General features: G+C 41.1%; 1 protein-coding gene across 1 annotated transcript in view; it reads left to right on the top strand.

Moving 5' to 3' along the window:
- Nucleotides 1-21,558, top strand: part of TBX1 (T-box transcription factor 1) — a 37,460-nt gene extending 15,902 nt beyond the window's left edge. The window contains exons 3-7 of the mRNA XM_089489860.1: nucleotides 887-1,058; nucleotides 3,558-3,713; nucleotides 11,306-11,373; nucleotides 12,246-12,346; nucleotides 18,713-21,558. Of these exons, the coding sequence (XP_089345986.1) occupies nucleotides 887-1,058; nucleotides 3,558-3,713; nucleotides 11,306-11,373; nucleotides 12,246-12,346; nucleotides 18,713-19,158 (943 nt within the window). The 3' untranslated portion in view covers nucleotides 19,159-21,558. The remainder of the gene's footprint in view (nucleotides 1-886; nucleotides 1,059-3,557; nucleotides 3,714-11,305; nucleotides 11,374-12,245; nucleotides 12,347-18,712) is intronic.
- Nucleotides 21,559-21,853: the final 295 nt, after the last annotated feature.

Raw genomic sequence — 21,853 nt, 5'->3', positions numbered from 1 at the left:
CAGAATCATGCTGGACGACCTACAAATGCCTACAGAAGTGTTTTGTCTAGGAAATTCTAGGTTATGCAGCGCAACTCTTCTATTTGCTCTTCATTTACATTGCTCTTATTTCACCAATTGCTTTATTGTTACTTCTGGATACACTGCTTTGCATTACTGGCTGTGTTTTAACATCCATTTGTTTATACATGTATATTTGAAGTACAGTCATCCCCCCACATTTGCAGATTTGACTTTTGTGGATTTAATAAGAATAATAATATAGATTTATTTGTATCCCACTCAATCACGGGGAATCTGGACGGCTAACAGCAGTAAGAAAATACAATACAGAAAATACAATACATAAGATACAAATAATCCCTTCCCAATCCCCTGGCCAATACTTATTTGACTGATACAGGTAAGTTCTCTCTAGGAATCTCCAGGTCCTCCAGCGTGACGCTGCCAGAAGTTGACCATAGAATTATATTGGAGCACCTAGAGATCCCTAGAGAGAATACTCTTTTAGGCATTTGTAAGTCCTCCAGTGCAATTCTATGCTCAGCATCTAGCAGATGTTGGGCACAGAGTTGCAATGGAGGAGCTAGAAATTCCTAGAGAGGTGTTATCTCAAGTTAAAAAAAAGGAGTTTTTTATTTGCGGATTTTTCATTGTCACAGAGGTCCTGTGTCCCTAACCCCAGCGAATGTGGAGGGCTCACTATATTGTTATTTGTGTACTGTTTTGGAAGTGATTTTACATTTGTTTCTAAGAAGAGAGGAAAATCCATTGTGCAAAATCTTATGTAAATAAATGTACTGTAAATTAAACTGCTTTGCAGTCCTGCAGTGCAGCTTATGTAGCATGATGGTTAACCCAGCCTTGGCTTTTTCTTCCAACACAGTTATGCATTTCACAGTTCCTCCTGGCTGGTGGCTGGCAAGGCAGACCCTGCAACACCAGGGAGAGTTCATTACCACCCAGATTCTCCAGCTAGAGGAGCCCAGTGGATGAAACAGATTGTCTCCTTTGATAAACTCAAGCTGACTAACAATTTGTTGGATGACAACGGACATGTAAGTCCCATCTGGGAAAGGCAGGAGGCCATTGGGGGAAAGTGAATGACCCAATATTGGACTGACTTATAGATGGCAGGACAGTTGGTGATGACATTCTTATGGTTGGCAATATGGGCCAAGGGCTGTTAGGAGCTGCTACAGCACAAAGATTAAAGAAGGGTTTGGGATAGATGTACTACTTACTCAGAATTGGGGGGGGGGAGTAGCTGGGAACACCAAAATACTGTATGTTGTGATGTTCAATGCTTATCATTTGTATTGTGTCTCCATTCAAAGTCTGCATCTCTCTATCTATTTATAATTTCTGTCTATTATCTGTCTATCTGTTTAGACTTTTTTATACTACTTTTCATTCGGAAAACAGCTTACAGTGTTGCATTATTTAAAACTCTTGAGCTACAATAAAATTAAACAACAAAATGGCAATTGAACAATAAAATGATATTTCATTAAAATCACTAGGGAAACTGACTATGTTGATAATAAGGAAAATACCTGGCAAAGAAACAAGTCTTCATCTCATGGCAGAAACACCTTGCATTGGGAGACCACTTAATCCAAGCACATAAGCGCTGCCGCAATGGAGGATTTTGTCTGCACTGCAGCCACACATATTCCACTAGGCAGAAGCACTTTTCACATGCCCACACAGACAGAAAGAGCATCCAGAGACAGGACTGGTCTATACAGAAGTAGACAGTTACTTAGATTACCTTGTCTAACTATAGCTCATCCATTTTTCCATCTTCCCTGCAAAACAGTTAGTAAAACTTTTCTTATAATATACTGCACTCCTCCAAAAGTTTTAACTGCAAACCATTAAAATAATAATGTTTTTATCATCATGCAAAAAACTCCAAGCAACTTCTTTTGCTAAACATTTTTTAAAAAACTTTTCTTGGCTGCATCTGCAATTTTGGAGATATTTATTTGATATTAGATCTCTTGAAAGTAAGGCTTACACGTACATACAGTCTGAGGTGGCTGGGACATCATTTCTCTGCTTCATGAGCGTGTTGTGATCAGATAATGAAATTCTCTCCAGAGCCTATTTCACAGGAGGAGAACTTATGCAGTGAGGGACAGCCTTGCTCAATGTGTCAAACAGCTTGTTTCTGAGCAGGAAATCTGAATCTAGGTTTTATTCTTTAGTTCACGCTGTTAATTTATCACACTGTTCAGCTAAACTGGATACATATGCATGTTTACTTAGGCTTAGGGCTATGGTTAGTCAGTTATGAGGTTATTGTATACATGTCTACTTATGTGTAAGCCACTCTGGGTTCAGTGGGACTTACTCCCAGTTACAGGTGTTTAAGACTGCAGCATTAATCAATTTAAATCAATATGATAGACAAAAAGATTTTGCTATTGTTGATATAGTTATTGTATATGGCAAGAGCTGTCTTAGAAGAGAAATCGTCCTTTCCCTTACACAGGAGGAAATGCCTTACTTAAAATTGTAGCCTGAATCTTGTTGCCTTGTTCCAACTAGAGTGGATCCACCATTAGGATTTACTTACATTTTGATTCACCTTTCAACAGTTGATTCAATAGGTGTACTTCTGTTGGGATTAATTAATGGGATTTAGGCCTGTCTCTGCCGTGATGCATGTGTTGTTCTTATAACAGACCCTTTGAACTCAGGGATGACTAGCTTGTTCCACTGGGTCCAAATGATCTTCTCTAAGAATGAGTAAGCCTAGATCTCTCTACCATCACTTGCCCTTACAGTTATGAGCCACATTGGGTCCCATATTGGGAGAAAGCCAGGTTATAAAATTTAATTAATTAATTAATTAATTAATTAATTCCTTGCTAAGATCAAGGGGGCTTCAAAGTGCTTAAGTTTGATGAGGTTGCATTCTGAATTAATAACACCTATTAAAAAGTCCCCACAACTTCAGTAGTGGAGTTCGTCTCTATCAAATAAATTAAGGCCTAACTCTAGTCACTATTCCTAACTGCAGGAGACCCACTGAATAAATGACTGAATGGTCAATCAACATGTATGTAACTCCCATTGATGAATGTGTTTGGGACTAGCAATTTGAGTTAAACCCAAATGTATTTGAATTTATTATCCGAAAAAAGTAAGCACATTGTCCAAACAATTCCACCAACCCCCAGAAACAGACAATCCCAGGCAAATTAAAGGTTAGATGAATCAAGAGGATTTTCTTACTCTCACCGAGGCTGCAGCATTGCAATCTCCTTTTCTTTCTCCATCAAGTAGCTTGCTGTCATAACTCTATACAGATGACTCACATTGTGAATATTTACCAAGTCCTTCTCAGTACAGACCTCACCTCGAAGTAAGCAAGCAGCACACACATTGACTCCAGTGTCACCTTAGCTTCCAGCCTGCTCCCACACTGATACTGTGCAGTCAGGTGGATGGTGCATGTGCGGGGGATACATTTCTCGTCTTGGTTTAGTTCCACTGTAGCAGAATGAATTAGTTATATGATCTCCCTTGCTCATTTTATCATTCAGATCATTTTGAACTCCATGCACAGATACCAGCCTCGTTTCCACGTGGTCTATGTGGATCCAAGGAAAGACAGTGAAAAGTATGCGGAAGAGAACTTTAAGACCTTTGTTTTCGAGGAGACCCGCTTCACTGCGGTGACCGCCTACCAGAACCATCGAGTGAGTATCTGGAGCTCATTAATGAGACACAAACCTTCCAGTACTTCATTTATCAACAACAAAAAGCCCACCTCCCCACCCTGAATTTCCAACAACATGATGGATGGAGGGCCGGAAAAGAGACGGCAGGAGAGGGAGATTGTTCAGAGCAGTCAATCAGTTGATGCCAAAAAGGGGAAAAAATGACCCACAAAGTGCTTTAAGGTGACGTGTTGCAGTTTTTTTTTTAAAAAATCAGCTTTAGTATGATGAGACTAAACAGAGGGGATTCAGCTAGTTTAGATGTAAATGTGGTATCTTAAAATTGTTTGCAGACTCCAGTTTCACCAGTCAGATGGAACTACACTGCATAGGTTGGGCTCAAAACTCTTTCCTCTGCCTAGCCTGAAAAACAAGACGCCAAGTCTCAAAAGGCACTAGAAGAAAATTACAATATTTATTTGCTATTACATTATGATTTTTTCCTTACGACTTAGGTATTTTGAGTATTATTTCTTTCTTTATTCATTTATGTCCAGTCTTTCTGCCATGTAGGAAAAAAGGGCAGCTTACAATGTAAATGAAAACAAATACAGATACAAATAAATGATAATATTAAAGAGCAACAAAAAATTAAATAAACTATTATATTGAAAAATCAGTAAATGAAAAATACCATATATACTCAACTATAAATTGACCTTGTAGAGGATAAGTTTGGGGGGCCAAAGTTATGGATTTTAAACTTAGGGGCATGCAACAAAGGATGTAAAGGATGAAGTAAAGCAAAACAATGCCAAAGAATGTACAAGATCCCAGGCCTAACTATTTGTTCACATACTAAAGGCTGTGTAGAAGGGAGTCAGTACTTCCAGGGCAGATTAAACTCTTGCCTTTCACCATCTATCTATCTATCTATCTATCTATCTATCTATCTATAGATATATACATTAAAATACAGTACTTACATTGACCTGTGGATAAGTTGACTCAGGTTTTTTTAGTCAATTTTTTAATCTAAATTTCTAGACTTATACATAAGTATATACAGTAGTTTAAAAGCATTTAAAACCTAAAAATCAAGGGGAACAGTACAGTACCCCATTAAAAGAGCCTTCTGCAGCAATCAAGTAATGGTAAAAAACCTGTCAAAATGAAAAGGCTTTTGCCTGCCAACAGAAGAAGTAGCCACCAAGAATGACTTCTCTTGTGTTCTCACCAGATTTGTTTGCGAATGTGGTGGGATTGAAAGAAAGCCTTGCTTCCATTTTTGCATTTCAGGGTGTTACAAATAGATAATCTATCCAATATAAAAGAAACAGGGGATGTCAACAGCAGTTTTTGTAGCACTGTGAAAGTCTTCTTAGGTCTCATCCACACTTAATAAAAAGACCAGAAGGTCTCAGGTTTTGTTTCTGTTCTTCCCAATTTTATTTCGGAGATCTAGACACTTTTCTATCCAAGAATATTTTCTGTCAGCTCCCAGTATGATCAGAGACTTTTCTTACCACCTCCCCAGGACAGTATTGTAATCCAGTATAAAATTGGAAAGGAAAGAACAAAATCAGAGACTTTTCAATCAGCCTATTTGTGTCCTATTAGTGAGACATCTGCCCTGTGCAGGCAGTGACTATATTACCCTTTTATACCTTGCTCAGCCTTCCCCCGAAGATCTCAAAACCTGGGCAGGTTTATATAGAGAAATACAATCTTTCAGGTGCTCTGGGCCCAAGCTATGTTAGGATTTAAAGGTCACATCCAACACATTGAATTATGCCTAGAAATGGAGCCATTGCAAAACTGATCCTCTAAGTCCCATCCCAGAGAGGCAGCCCAGTAGGACACCATGGTCAATGAAATCAAAAGCCACTGAGAGGTTCAGCAGAGCCAACAGAGATACACTTCCCTGTCCAACCCCTGGAATATTATTATTATTATTATTATTATTATTATTATTATTAAATTTATTTGTATCCCACTTTCCCTCCAAAATTGGGACTCAAAGTGGCTTACAGTCTAAAAACACAGTACAATTAAAAACCTACAAAAGTGACAATTAAAATGCAATTAAGCTTATAATATTAAAACAGATCATTTGTTTAAAAATAGAATATGATTAAAAAAGATAAAAGAAATTAAAAACCATACACTTTAAAATAATACAGTTTAAATAATACAACACCATTAGGTTGAAAACTTTAAAAACTTTATGTTCCAAACAGCCATCTGAACAGGAAGGTCTTAGTCTGCCAGCAGAAGGACAGCAAAGAGGAGGCCATTCTGGTCTCCCTGGGAAGGGAATTCCAAAGTCTAGGGGCAGCCATCAAGAAGGCCCTCTCTTGTGTCCCCACCAACCCTGGTTGCGATGGTGCTGGGACTGAGAGAAGAGCCTCTCCTGAGGATCTCAGAACCCAGACTGGTTCATAAAGAGAGATATGGTCTGCCAGATAGCTTGGACCAGGGCCATAGAGGGCTTTATAGCTCATAACCATTCCTGTCCTTTCCAGTTCCATTTTGAATTGTGCCTGGAAGCAAACTGGCATGGACTAGGTAATCCAGTAAGGCAGTCAAAGCTGTCTCTATTCCATAATCAAGCCTAAAACCAGATTGCAATAGAATTAGACAAACTGTTTCCTCCAGGAACCCCAGAAACTGGGAGGTCACCATGTACTACAGCACCTTGCCCAAGAGTGAGATACTGGAAAGCTGCTGGTAATTATCCAGTACAGTAGAGTTCAGGGGCATCTTTTTCAGTAAAGTCTTTTCCACCACCTCTTTCAGAGTGATGTACCCCTGTCTTGCCAAAGCAAGATCTTTCCCACTTGACCAGTCCCCCTCTGGCCACTTTTATGAGCAAGGAAGGGCAATGATTCAGTACCGTTGTGATGACTCTCACCTCTCCAGGAATCTTGTCCACATCCTCAGGCAGCACCAACTGAAATGTCTTCTGCAACACTAGACAAGTAGGGGCCAAAGTTATATCCGTTGGACTTATACAAATTGCTGCATCCAAGTTGGAGCAGATGTGAGCAGTTTTGTCTGCAGTGTTATGCAGATTCTTTACAGCGGGCTGTCAAATGGTCTTCACTCAACAACCCACTGTGAGATCCACATGTTTTATATGCCAAAATGCTGTAGTTTCAGCTAGATTGCTTAAAAGTGATTCCGATTACCCTTATGCAGGAAGAACTTGGGAAAGCAAACTTTTTTGGACTACAGCATCCACAATCCCTCAGGTAACATAGCTACTAGCCATGCTGTCTGGTAATTCTGGGAATTATATTACATCCAGTTTAGGTTTGCAGAAGCAGTGCTGCACATGCTGTGCCCTTGTACATGAGGGTATGCATTGTACATTGATTGCACATAGGTGCATATGCATATTTGATTGCTCATTTGGTTGCAAATTATGTCAGTTCTGCAATGTTGCCATTCATGACAAGGAATATGTAGCACAATCCATGTATAACTCTACATGTGGATTCATGCCATGTAATGCTGATCTACATTCTCGGCCAATCTGTATCACTTCACTGTCATGGAAATGTGGTAGACCAACTCTGCTGATTTTGCGGGGTTCCCTGCTTCACTCTACACAACAAGAGTGACTTCCTGGTTTTTTAATGTTATTTTAACATAAATGTATATAGGTTAGCAATGCTTTTAATGAGAGCAGCCACTAAGAACCCACATCCACAAGCCCGATAAAAATGAAATCCATGTATTAGTCCCAACAAAAGTAGATCCCTTCAGTCATTGAGAGTTACATAAACAGTGCCTTAAACAAGTTTGATTGATTCAATGGATCTACTCCAAATGGGGCTAATAATTGGACTTAGTATTCAGTATGCTTGCTCAAAAGTTGTTTTCATGACACATGCTGTGCCTAACCTCCTTCTGAATAAATTCTTAGAGTCTCTGCAGTCAAAAGAGTCCAGAAAAGTTACTTTTTTGGATTACAACTCCCAGAATCCCCCAGCTAGGATGACCACTTCGTGCTAGATTAGGAATATTGGGAGTTGTCCAAACTAACTTTTTCATGCTCTGGAAGCCATAATAATTCAACAAGTTTGAGAATAGACTATTCTTTAAAACTAGACAAACCCACAGATTGACCTGTTGAGGGCTCCTATGAGAAAAGGTGATGTGATGTTGTGAGATCCATCTCATTGCTTTCTCTTCCAGCCGTCCCTTTCTGCATGGCTGACAGTTCCTCCCACTGAGTAATATTGCATTCAACATTTTGCGTTTCAGTGCAAGTTCTGTAGACTGTCTAGGGAACTGTCCTTCTTTAGCAGTTTGTCTGCTAAACCCGTTGCTTGGTTTCTGAAGGAATTTGATCACCCTGGGAGGCCTTGCTGTATTATTCCTCCAAAAAAGAAGCTGGCAAGAGCTGTACAGTTTGCCATTTTTCTTTTTCTTTTTTAAATCCTGCAAAAAAAAAAATATTCCTGGAAGTCAGGGAGACATCATGGCTTCTGTACAATTCAGCCTCCATTCCTGTCTGACGAAGCATAAATAGCAGCACTATGCCCCTTGAAAGTACAATTGACAAAAACTGGTTGGTCAGAAAAACCACTCTCACATTGAGCTGGCAACGTTGCCCCTTGGACTGTGTATCAAATCTTACTGTACTGGAATGGCATCGTATAAAAATATATTACATTTTGTTCCTTTCCCCCCCTTTTAATTATGAAAAGATAACGTATTAGCAATCAAAATATTACTTTAAAACAGTTTACATTGAGCTTTACCATTAACTATAAGAACATATTTCTGTAAATCCTGATACTGTGAAGGAGGTGAGAGCTTTTCTGAGTATTAATGTATTCCATAACATATTCAATACATTTTGTTTTGTCTGTGTGTAAGTGTGTGTGTCACACAGAGAGAGAGAGTGAATTAGTCTGCATGAAGGGGTTTTTAAAGCTTTCTTGTCGTCATAAATAATGAAGTGCTATATACATTTGATTGACTTATAGCCAACATTATTATTTTGTTAAACCCGATAATGAGCCTACTAGCACCTTAACCTTCTTAAACGCCTCTCAAACGGGAGAATGCCTTTAAAATTATTTCTCCATCCTAACGGAAAAAAATAAGTTACCTCCCCATGTTGTTTGGTCATGAGTAACACAAGTTTTACCTATTTTTCTACATGAGATTGATTTCCCAAAAGAACTATAATGATGGGCAAAGCACTGAGGATAGCTGGGAATATATAGGTAGTCAGGAAGGGGTGCACTGAGGCAGAGGTCCATGTGATATGGCAAAACGTGGGATTGTATCAGTACTGGGATTACCCATGAGTAATGTGAGCTGCAGTGTAGAGCCTCAGAATGTGTGTGTGCACGCGTATGTGCTTTCAAGTCACCTATTGACTTGTAGACTACGTCGGACTACTAGATACAAAAAGGACTGCATTTCAAGCATTACATGGATTGTAAGCGTCACATATTGTGAAAAGTAATACATTTTTTGGTAATGCCCTGGCTCCTCTTAAACTTGACACAGCAGGGGGTTTCAGCCTGCTTTAACCCAGCCCTGGGTTGCACTGTTGGTACGCTGCTCATGGTACTGTCACAGAATCACCATTGCTTCTTGTTATAAACCTCAAGAGCAGCATTTACTACAGAAGAATTAAGGCTGCACATTAACAGATAGGCTGCAGACCTAATACACACTTACATGGAAGAAAAATACTGAGGAGCACTAGTGTGTTAACATGTACAGGATTGTACATGTACAGTTAGGCTTCAGTCCTTACCTGGGAGTAAGCCCAGTTTAATCAAATGTGTAGAAGCATATAGGGTCACCACATCCATTAATCTGATCTGAATATTGCTAGCTCACATCTTTAAGGCTGCTCTGCTGAGAGCATAGCTTGGAAAGGCTAGTTTTTTGGAGTGCAATTCTCAGAGCCCAGAAAGGCCAACCGGAAAATTCAGGGACTTGTAGCCCACAAAGTAACTGATAGATGTTTGTTAAATGTTGCTAAGGTAAAAAGTGCCATTACTTAAATAGAAAAGTGTTGCAGATGTCTGCACTGTTTCAATTGAATAAATTTTTAAAAAACCAAGACCAACGATGAGGGAGTTCCACAATTACTAGCTCAAGATTTGCAAAGAACAGTCATTAGAGCATGATGCTGTGCCTTTAAGAGGTTCTGAAGCCCTCCCAGACGGGCATTGGCATGATGGCTTGGGACAGCTGCGCCTTCTCTTCTGCTTTCTATCACTTTGACCTCTAAGGCTGGAACTGTCACTAAGGGGCTTAAAGTTTGTTTTTCAACCCATTCCGGAAACTCACAATCACATACTTTATCCATGGATTTGCTTAAATATAAGGGGGGGGGGGATTACCCTGCCTTTCTCCCTGGTGATTTCAATAAATACATGGTTACTCTGCGGTGATGCCATGGGGAAAGTTGCTTAGTGATGGTTGGAGAGGGGAGGCATATAAAGTGACATCTTCTTACAAATGCGTTTGCATCTCAGACAGACCAAAGCTCAGGGCCTATCTCAATCTCTCAGTACAGTGAATTAGCGTTACACAGAATACAATTCAGCATTTGTGATCAGAGAGGGAAACCACATGGTTGGATTCCAAAGGGGGGGAAGATGTTAGTGGCATGATAGCAAACTTCAAAACAGATTTGGTGTCAGTACTGCAAAGGCCACTTGGCATGAAGCCACTCTAAATAAAAACAAGACCAAAAAGAAGAAGAAGAAAAGGGGGGGGGGGAAGAAAAGCGCTTCTACAAATACAAGGAATGCATTTCTTTACTACTTTTTAAGGTTCGCCTCCTTGTCATTTCTGGTCCAGTAGCTAGTTTAGTCGAGGGAGGTGGCCATAATTCTGAGGAATTCAATCCTTCTGCATTCTGGTCCAAACCAACCTATTTTGTACTTCATAGGATAATGGGTAGATTGGGAAATATTTTATCCTATGGATTTTGTACTTTTCTGTGTTGTTGTGATACAATTCTCGGCTCAGCAACAAGTATCAAAATGTATTGGAAAATTTGGTATTTTGAGATTAAGAGACATTTATAAATATATATCTTCGGACAAATTATTTTTCAAAATGTGTATTTTAATGAAAGCTTTCATGCAGATTTTCAACATGTTTGCAAACTAATGGGACAGAATGAAATGGATTTATAAATGAACTCGTGAAAAAGTAGCAGTCTGGAAACACACTGGCCATCCATATTTACACTTTTTAACCCTTAGACCACACCTCTGCAGCAGTAAATTCAATCCCTGCCATATCCAATATAAGGAATTTTAGGTAAAAGATTGGGTACTGGGTCACTCCAAAATACTGGAGAGGCACAATCTGACTTTATAAGTTTCTGTGATAATTTACAACAGCCTTTGTTGAAGGTATGCTGGCTCGGTATCACGGGAGGTATAGTTTGACACATCTGAAGAATATTGGTTCAGGGAAAACTGACTTCTAGCTGGTCATGCTACAGAAGAATTCAGAAAGGATAAAGTGATGTAACATGGCCTCCTAAGGGCCAGAGATTTCACCCTTTGGTTTAGTGTGATGTAATTGTTCCTCAGTTATTCTAAAGTCGCTCCCCTTCTTCAAACCTCTTTCTTCAGATCACTCAGCTCAAGATTGCCAGCAACCCTTTTGCTAAAGGATTCCGAGACTGTGACCCAGAAGACTGGTAAGACTGCTGAGTTTTCTCGCTCCCTTTTCTCTACCAGATGCCCTTTCACACTACACAGTTATAATGCTATATTCCAGTGTGACTGTCATGGGAGAAGAATACCCCTCTGTAGTTTAGTGAAGCTGTAGAGCTCTCTGCCTGAGAATTTTAAACTGCTCTGCATGGTGATACATGAGCAGAACTCTATGGTCTGCAACATAAGATCTTGGCCATGGTGTACTCATTTCTTCCACTGATACAGGATAAAATAGGGTCTGATTTGATGTGTGGAACAAGTGTAAGAGTTGATACAAGAAGAAGTTGTCTCTAGGGACCAGATAGGCTGCAATGATAGGAGATCCATCAGACCTCTAGCAGTATTTTAAATGGGTGAAACTTTAATATATTAATGAATAGAACTCATACAATTAATTAATTTAAAGTGTCTTTCAAGAGTCTTTCAAACTTATTGTGAATAACCAAATGCAGTTACTTCCCTCCCAACTGGAACAGGATTACAGTGCTAGGAAAGGTGGGCCAACCTTCTTTCCCAAATTACTTTCACTGAAAGGATGGTTCTACACAAAATCTGGGCCTTCTTAATATAAGCTTTAGTCTTTGTCTTTGGAGAGATCAGTTGGGTTGGATTCTAAACAGAATTACTAGTTCTACATATACATTATTCAGCAAAGACTCCTGCAGCCCAGCCTCTCTAGATATGTTGGACTACAACGTCCATCACCACTGGGCAGCTTGGCCATCTTAGTGGAAGTGACAGCCATTTGAAAGGTGTCAGATTTAGGAAGACTTACTTACATCTTGAATTTTAAAAGCATTACCCTTTCTTATAATGCAAGGCAACCCCATTCTTCTTTTCCCTCCCATATTAGGCCCAGAAATCACCGACCTGGGGCCCTCCCTCTCATGAGTGCTTTTGCCAGATCCAGAAATCCTGTGTCTTCCCCAGTGCATCAGAATGGAACCGAGAAAGGTGAGTTTCCAAGACAGACATGCAAAACAAAATGTTAGCAACTCCAGGGATGCCAGCATTGTTTTGTGGGGCACTCAATATTGGCAGGCAGGTCGGTATTAATGTTGCTTACTTGCAAATAGTTCTAAGGCGAGGATAAATTCCATTCCCCTTTCATTGGGCCTGTCTACATGGGCCAAATAAAACTGTCTCACCTAGTTTTCACAGTGAGCTGTCCAAATGACATACAGTATGACTCGGGCTGAATCTGGGCCTTTTCATCACCTCAGAGCTTTAATCCAGAGAGAAAAATGTGAGGATTTATCTTGGTTTTGAGTAGAAAATCCAGATATTCATACATTTGTGGACTACATACACACACCTCAGAGTAGTGAGAGGTGCCATGGCTGCGGTGCTTATTCAGATTTGGTTCCCTTTTGGAAGGAGGTGTCTAAGGACTTATCGGAGTTGTGTAATTATTCTGTCTATTTACAAATATCCAGGCTGAGCATAAGGAGAGGTAAATTGTTATGTTGCTTGAACAAATTAATTGCAAGAGTTTCCCCTGCCTGTGTGCCTCTTGAAGCTCCATTTCTCTACTTATGGTACAGTTTGAAACTGGACTTTCTCTCATCTTCCCATCAGACCAGAGAGCCCCTGTTCGTTATGGGATGGAGGGAGAAAGAGCTTTTCCCAACCACCCTGGAATTCCAATGACTTCTTCTTAGCATGTCCCCCTTTGGTGTGTAGCTTTCTCCATAGCTTTTGGGCAGTCGTCTGCCAGCTTTTCTCTCCCCTTTCCACGATTCTCTCTACTGCTTAAGAAGGAGCAGCATTCAGCATGAATAGTAAAGTGACTCTCTTTCTTCCCCACAACCACATCTAGCCTTGTTTGCAATTGCTTCTTCTTGGGATTGTAGTCAGTGGCAGTTGAGACGCACAAAGCAAGTAGGGCAGAGGGTTGGGTCACCAGAGGCAAAGCCAAGGGACTACCAAAGTTGGAGCTAATTACGTCTAGTTTGCTTGCCAGCTTCTTCCCTTGCAAGGTCTACCTATTACCCTTCCACTGGTTGGGAAGAGCTTGAGGGCTTAAGTAGGTGATGCCCCATCTGCCCAAAGAGTAGGATCTCCCCACCACCCATTGCTGTTGGGCAACCTCTAGTGACCACAAGATAATCCCAGGGCTACTACCACATATAAGGACTTCAAAGAGACAGCCATCAACTCAAGGTGAATATTCCTCCACCAACACCCACCACCATGATTCTGCATCAAAAAGTAACTGGTGTTTACCTAGCAAAAAGAAATCCTTGCCAAGGCTTTAAATGTAATCTCCTGACCAAACCCCAGTTTTAGGCTGCATCTACACTGCAGAAATAATCCAGTTTGACACCACTGTGGCTCAATGCTGTGAAATTCTGGGATGAGTAGTTTTGTGAGACAGTTAGCCTTCTCTTGTCAGAGAGCTCTGGTGCCAGAACAAACGACAGTTCCTACAATTCCATAGCATCGAGCCATGGCAGTTAAAGTGGTGTCTAACTGGATTACTTCTGTTGTGTGGATGCCCAGTGAATTCCATGATTTTGTGAGAACCTGCACCTGGATCTTTCCAGTTCACCACTTTGATAAGTACAGGTCACAAGTTCTCATGCTGTGATATGGCAACACATTTCAGAGTAGCAGTTTGTTTTTCCCTTACACAGTCAGGTTTAACAACAAATCCCATCCCCAAGGGTCCTTCAGGCACCTTAAAGACTAAACTGGTCATGGTAGCTTCACTCACCTTACAAGAACATCTGCCAGAATAACCATGCTAGTTCTTTACTGTACGCTGTGAGACTTTAGAATCAGGGGCAACCCTCTGTTAGGGAATTCACCCTGCACCCAACACTTTAAATGTTCACTTGGCTTTTAGTGGCGTGACGCATAGGAACTGGAAATTAAGTGTGATTAATAGTTAGATTTGCTAACTAGTTGAGACACAGTGCCTGGATATTTGCCAGTCTGGTTTATAGGCTTACAAGAAGAAACATCTCATTCACAAAGGGAAAAGAGTCTAGTAGGGATTTGGAAGTTGGAAGATGTATCTTCCTTGCTTTGTTCCTGCAGGTCACTCTGTTTATTCTTCAAGGCATTTACTGAAATGCAGACCCATTCCAAACACTTACTTGCAAACTTTATAAATGAGTTGTAGGCTATATTTCAGATGAACGAAATGGCAAACCACTTCTTTTTGCCTAAGAAACCCCTAGGAAATTAACGGGGCCACCATAAATCAACAGGCAACTCATAAAGTATTTGTTGAATTGAGAACCCTCTGCATATATATAATTTGTAGCCTAGTCTTATGAGTGCTTACAGAGAAGTTGGTTCTCATGTGTTCAGTGGGACCTACTTCCAAGTATGTAAAGGCTGGAGCTGTGCATCCCAGTCCTCAGATTTAATTCCATTTATGCTCACTGGGTTTGCTCAGAAATAGGCATTCTTTGGATTGTACTCTAAGTTTCAGGTTTCTAATTTACCTTGTTCTTTTGAAAGTCTCAAATGATGATCCTGTTTTTCCATAAGTATTCATTCTCAGACTCTTCCCACTTATTTGTTCCGGTGTCAGACCAGAGTCGTAAAGCCAGGGAAAAGTTGTATGTTTAATCTATAGTCAGAGGAAGGCAAAGGCAAACCTCTAAACAAATCTTGCCAAGAAAACCCATGATACGGTTGCCATAGGGTTTCCGTATGTCAGAAGTAACTTGGAGGCAGACAACAACAGCAAAAGGTGAATCGCTGACTATGCTGGCTGAGGGATTCTGGGAGTTGTTGTTCAAAAAGTAACTTTTCCAGCCCTGGTAATGGTTTACCTTCGGCTAACATTGTAATTGGCTAACACATTGTAAACTTCTTAGAGAAGCAGTATATAAAGGTAAAGTGCTATTGCTAAGTGCTACCTTTACAGTGCGTAATAGCCTTTATCACAGCGATAATCTTGTAATTTATATTTAAATGTGCAGACGCTTGCATTTTGAAATGTTCAGCTAGGATTAAAACCTTAAAAAGAAATTCTAATCAATGAAATGTCCCAAATGAGAGAGTAACATAAAACATTTGCTTTATTACTAATGTATTTGCTTCTCGTGAATGTAATACTGATTTCCAACTAAATACTTTTTTCTCCCTCGCTTCCCTTTTCTTTTAACTGTTTTGGGTTTTCTGTGGTCAAGGTACACTAACATTCATACAAATAGAAAGTTTAGCACATACTGCCTTTTTTAAAAACCCTGACAAACACGTTTTTAAAACCACATCAACAAAAACACGACGTTCAATAGGTAGTTTTAACCTGCTGAACCCCCTCCCCAAGTTACCCATTAGGAATCTTTCATTGATTCCATTTCCATTACACAGAGTAAACAGTTGCACAGAGAAAGCTGGGGGCCCTCTTCCCCAGCACACTCCAGGCCTATTTAAAATAAAAAGAAGTCTCTATTTGTTTAGTGTTATACAATTGCAAAAATTTCAAGCGTGTGCAAACTTGTCACTCAACTCAGTTCTATTTATCACAGTCAGAATGTCTCGTCCCAGGAGCGCAGATTTCTGCCGAACACAATGTTAAACACTTCATTTAGGAAAGAAAGCAAAAGGCTGCGATTGCTGGCATTCCTTTCCTTGTCTCTGTTAACATAATATCATTGCACGAAGAAGCAACAACAAAAAAGGCTCTCCTTTTGTTTTGCTTTTGTTTAAAAACAGGGAGACATTGAACTGAGTGGTCTCTATAGGTGGGGTGTGTGCGCGTGTGCGCAGAAGGCATTTATAAAAGGTTTACGCTGAGCTTAGAGCAGGCAAAAAAAGAAAAAGAAAAAACAACCACCTCCTTTAATCCTTTCACACAGTAACTGCATTTTCTTGGTTCAGAATCCTCTTCCCCCCTCCATTAGAACAGGACTTTGGGGCAGAAATCCAGGGCCCCACTCAGCAGAAGAAGTAGATGAACTGGTTGACTACATTTTGAAGTAACTGAAGTGTTTCCAAGGAGCACCCCTTTCTGAAAAGCTAAGAAATATAGGCTGTGATTCTGTTGTTAGAAAATCGATTATGGTTTTGGTTATTTGTGGTTAAGAAAGTTTAGCAGCAGCAGCAAATAGCATGTAATAATAATAATAATAATAATAATAATAATAATAATAATAATGTTTATTTATATTTCCCGCCTCTCCCAAGGATCCAGGCAGGATTACATCAATAAAATAATACAATAATACAAATACAATTGATAAAACACTAATACTGAATTCACCACATTTCTATTAGTTCTCTAAAAAACAGTTCATCAGTAGCCAATAATCATAGGCGAGAGTGAACATCATCACAAGCTTTTATATGGAGTCTGATGGATAAGCCTGCCAGAAGAGATCCGTTTCTTAAAGGCCTCTAAGGTATTGATGAGACGGATCTCTTCCGGTAGGCTATTCCATAATTTTGGAACCGCAGCTGGAACTCCACAGGCATTTGGTAAAAACAACTAAATCTGAGCTTCTGGTAAATAAACAGGATACACTGGTAGGTAAAAAGCAACTTACTTTATTGCTACATCTAGGTTCTACAAAGTAACTAATCAGTAGAGAAAACTATACTTGGTAGAAGAATCCCTAGAGCTGACTCTTGTATGTAAGAAGAAAAACATGTTTAGTAGCACAGCCTGGTTTTGCGTTCACGCTTGGAGAGACCAAAGAGAGGAAGAGGACAGAGAACAAAGGGCAGTAAACTTTATTGACTCCTAGAAAAAGGAGAGGGAATGGGAAGTGACCTCTTCACAAGCAATACTGAACAAATGACCATTGAGATATACATCAGTGTTCCTGTTAGAAGACATCCCCTCTTCAAGGAAAGAAAACATAGATCTACAAAACAAGCATTGATGCTAATACTCCAACATCTGTATCACACTCTATTTGCATAACTTTATGCATACTAGCCAAGGCCCTAAGGAACCATTCTAGTGAATTTTGCAGGCGTGTATCATGGTACTGGCAAGAGTTTTCCAATATGCATTGGGCTGTACCGGTGTACATTGGCCATCCCTGGCTGTTGTCCAGGTGGGCATCGGGAGCACCTGATGCATATTGGCACTTGTAGTGACTTTGTTGGTTCTGCTACATTGTAATGTCACGGCAGCCCCTTGCTGAGTGCGGATGTTGCAAAATTGTTCAGTTCTATTTCTCACACCCATAAGTCTTGTACTGAATTCCGGCCCTAGACTCTACTATCAGCTAACAGCACACTTGACCCCGTCTCTACAAACAGGATAAGATGGACAATTGAACCACCCTCTTGTAAAATGGAAAGGCAGCATTTTCCTCTTGCTATGGATTTTTGTTGGTGATACTTTGATTGAGAGTTCCTGCATGGCATGGGGTTGGACTGGATGGCCCTTAGGATCTCTTCTAGCTCAATGATTCTAGTGCTGGAGAAAGGCTGAACCTTCAGGGTGACTCAGAATGCTTTTAACAATGCTACAGTGGTAACTTTTGAAATGCAAGCACTTGCTATGACAGTGCCTATAGCCTCATTCCCAAGGAGAATCCAGATTCACAGGGCCCAGTATTGAATCAGATCAACTAACCTTTTCAAGCATTTTTCTTCTCCCAAAGGAACAGGGCTTTTGTAAATCTAATGGGCCACATTTGCCTGTTCAAGACCAAGCCACCCCTCAGATACTGTGCATTACTAATGAGAGAGCTCACAAAAACATACTGTTGTTAGAGAAGCTACTTTTGCCTTTGACTACCTTTGTAGTCATTGTAGTTAAGCTCAGAGGGAACAGGGAAACCTAGTACTCACAACAAATTTCCAGGTTCAGAAATCTTTAATTCAAGTGTAACCCTTCTGTATCTGGCTCTGACTGGTGGATCTCAGGATTCTAGTTAAAACAGTAACAGCAACAGAATCTAAAAGCAAGAAATCTTCCCATCCCTGCAGTAAAGGAAAACAGAAGTCGAATTAATGAACAAGTCACACATTTTTATTTCATGGGCTTGTTTGATGAGAGAGGCAAAACTGGGTATCTCTGTCCTCAGATTTTAGAACTAGCTGCATCAGCTCTGAAAACTTTCTTGTTTGGACTACAGTTCCCAGATTCTTCCATTTAGCGTAGCTACAGGCCATAGGTGCTGTGGCACTGTGGGACTGTTAGTCTAAAAGCCACCTGCATCTGTGGTAGATTAAAGTTACACCACAGAGGACAAAGCCAATGTACAGCATTGAGCAACCTGGCTTTCTTTTGAGCTCCCTATCCCTGTCCAGATGCTGGCTTTGTGGAACTCCCTGATAACTGACTGATTCTTGCATCTTCTCCTCCTTCTCCTCTTCCTCCTCCTTTGGCATGCCTTGCAGATGCAGCAGAAAGTCGGAGGGAATATGAGCGGGAAGCAGCCGGTGGGACACCTCTCCATGCCGATCCTGCTCACCAGCAGCTCATGTCAAGGGTCTTAAGCCCAGCGCTCCCTGTGCCGGGTGGAGGAGGCCTGGTCCCACTCACTAGTCCAGTAGGAAGCCGGCCCAGCCCCCCACATCACGAACTGCGGCTGGAGCCCTCTGCTTCGGAACCCCTTCACCACCATCCCTACAAGCACCCAGTCTCAGCCTACGACCATTACCTGGGAGCAAAGAGCAGACCAGCGCCCTATCCTTTGCCCAGCATCCGGGGACACAGTTACCACCACCACCACCACCATCACATGAATCCAGCGGCGGCGGCTGCAGCGGCTGCAGCGGCTGCAGCTGCCAACATGTATTCCACTGCAAGTGCGCCTACCAGTTATGACTATGGCCCAAGATAACGTCTCGGAAACAAGGTCCTTGAGCTATGACTGGCTTTCTGCATGGTTTGAATTGCTCAGTAGCATACGTTTTTGGAGAGCACTATTTTGTCCAAAGAACTTGCCCCCAACCCTCCCTGTTTCCTTCCTTTCTCACACTACTTTTCTCCTGCTCCTCCTCCTGTACCCCATCCCCACTCGCACCATCAGATTCATCGTCCAAGACTTGGCTTCTTTCTTTCCTTTCTCATCCCAGAGGATGAAATGATCAGCCCATTTGATTTGGCAGACCTGGCGTATGTGATGGATGGAGCCCGGAGCTTCCGCTGAAGTGTTCTGCTCCACCTGCTACCATATCTGAACAATGCCATTCTCTTCTCCCCACTCTTCCCTGGACACAGTGATTGGCAGCTGGACTTTTTCTTTGCTTTATAAATGAAGCCATATGTTGCATTATTCCCTTGCAGCTGTCATCATAGCAACCTTTTAGCACCTATGCAGTTCTTTACTTCTTCAGAATGCTTGATGACTGCTGCTGCTTATAGCACTGCCATGAAATAGGCAGGTCAGGCCATCCTGTCAATGGGGGACTGCAAACTGAAAGCAAAGCATTGAGACAGTATAATTTATTTTTGGCTAAAGCCAATCTAAGGCTGTCTGTAGTGGTGTAAACCAGAGAGGGAGGATGTGTCCCTCCAGATGTCATTGGAATCCAACACCTATGGTTCCTTACCACTGGCCAAGCTGCCTAAGACTAATGGGAATTGTAGGCCAACCAAACTGGAAGGCTGCACAATTGCCACCTCAGATCTAAAATGATTTGTACAGTGGAAAGGGGATGTGAAGCATATGTTTTGCATGTAGAAAATCCCAGGTGCCATCCCAGCATTTACCATTTTTAAGAAAGCAGGTAGCAGGTGATAGGAAAAACCTGAAAACCTGGAGAGCTGCTGCCAGTCAGCCTCAGTAGTAAGTAGTAGGTAAGATGGACCTGGTATGTACCAATGTAACCTGGATACAGCTTTTTTCTATTTAGAAGAGGGCTTGCAATGCAGCAATAGGGCAAATGCTCATGGCAGGCTTTTCCAGTTAGGCTGGCAGGTGATGGGAAAGATTCCTATTGGAGGGCCTCAGAGGTGCTGCCAACAGATAATTCTGGGTGAAGTAGAGAGATCCATCTGGCCTAGTATAAGATGATAGTAAACATTTATTCTTAACATTGGCAAGAGTGTTGATGCACAAAGCCCTGTGCAACCTACAAGTTGGTTGCACATCAGCCATGGCCATGGTGTGTACAGTCTGTGTAGCACAAGAGTGCTACCACGGCTGTATTTTTCTGACATGGTCAAAAAGGAGAGAGCTAGAGGCAGGGAACACTCCAAGTGATGTTTTCAGCAACTGTACAAGTTATTTGGAGTCTTTCCTCCATGTTGCTGCTGGAGTGTCCCTGCAGAAGGAATACATCCCAAGCATGTTGGACATGAAATAAACAGCTTTCTTCAGCATCTGGAATTTTCTCCCTGTCTTTTCCTCTTTGCACAGTTTCATCAGTGGTCTAGTGGCATCTATTTCTCTTCTTTCACCAGGTCTCTTATTTTCAAAAGGTACCCTTTTTGTCTCAGTCCAAACAATGGTGTATTGCACTGGGACTCTGGTTCCAAACTAGACAGAGAAGGCCAGGTAGCAGGGCTGAAACTCCCAGAAGGAGGTGTCCCATAAATGCTTACCCTTCCAGCAGCATGATGTTTTCACTGAATGCAAATTTAAGTGATCTTTTAAAGATTGAGTCTCTTCTATAAATCTTCCTAGAAAGAGTGCAGATCTATGCACGTATGTTGTGTTGCAAGTTTTGAAACAGCAAGTATTTAATTTATTTCTTTTGTACAGGGTTAGGGCATTGTTTGTATTCGGCAGCAAACAGCAAGGCTGATATAACAACCTGGAGGGACTAGGGTCTAATCTGCACTGCGGAAATTATTCAGGTTGACACCACTTTTACCTGCCATGGCTCCATGCTGTGGAATTTTGGGGTTTGTCATTTGTTGTGGTGGCACCAGAGCTCTCTTACAGGGAAGGTGAAATGACTCACAAAACTACAAATCCCAGAAGTCCATAGCATTAAGTGGTGGCAGTTAAAGCAGTGCCAATCTGCATTATTTCAGCAGTCCAGAATAATAATCATAATTATAATAAAATTTATTTATATCCCGCCTCTCCATGGAACGCAACCGGGGCGGCTTACAGGTTAAAATATTCAATCTCAAATCCCAATACCCTCCCCCCAATACAATTAAACAGTCTGCAGATTAAACACATACCTTAAAATAATAAAAATAGAAATAAAAATAAATCAACAATGGCTGTAACAAAAAACCAGTGAATAACAAGTTCAAACCTATTTGGTGGCCGGTTAGACCTGAGTGTTAGACCTGAGTGTTAGTGACCACCCTGGGCTTCAGGTCTTCCATGCCAAAGCACCTTAGGAGGTGTCATCGGGTACAGTATTCTAAGTTTCTACTGTACATCCACTGAAACCTTGATAAATTGTTCAGCTGAGAATTAGTCCTCCAAACTGCATTTTAAAGGAATTCCCATAAAGCTGATAGAGAGAGCTGGCTGCCAGTAAATATCCTTGCAAGAAATGTTGCCTAAAATGTAACCACATTAGTGCTCCCCTTGAGCCAATTCATTTTGTAAAACCTGCTCTGCCCTTCCT

The sequence above is a fragment of the Sceloporus occidentalis genome, unplaced genomic scaffold (assembly GCF_023333645.1).
Source record: "Sceloporus occidentalis isolate IW3139 unplaced genomic scaffold, rSceOcc1.0.p SCAF_41, whole genome shotgun sequence".
Taxonomy (NCBI): Eukaryota; Metazoa; Chordata; class Lepidosauria; order Squamata; family Phrynosomatidae; genus Sceloporus; species Sceloporus occidentalis.
This window is presented reverse-complemented; position numbering and strand designations above follow the sequence as displayed.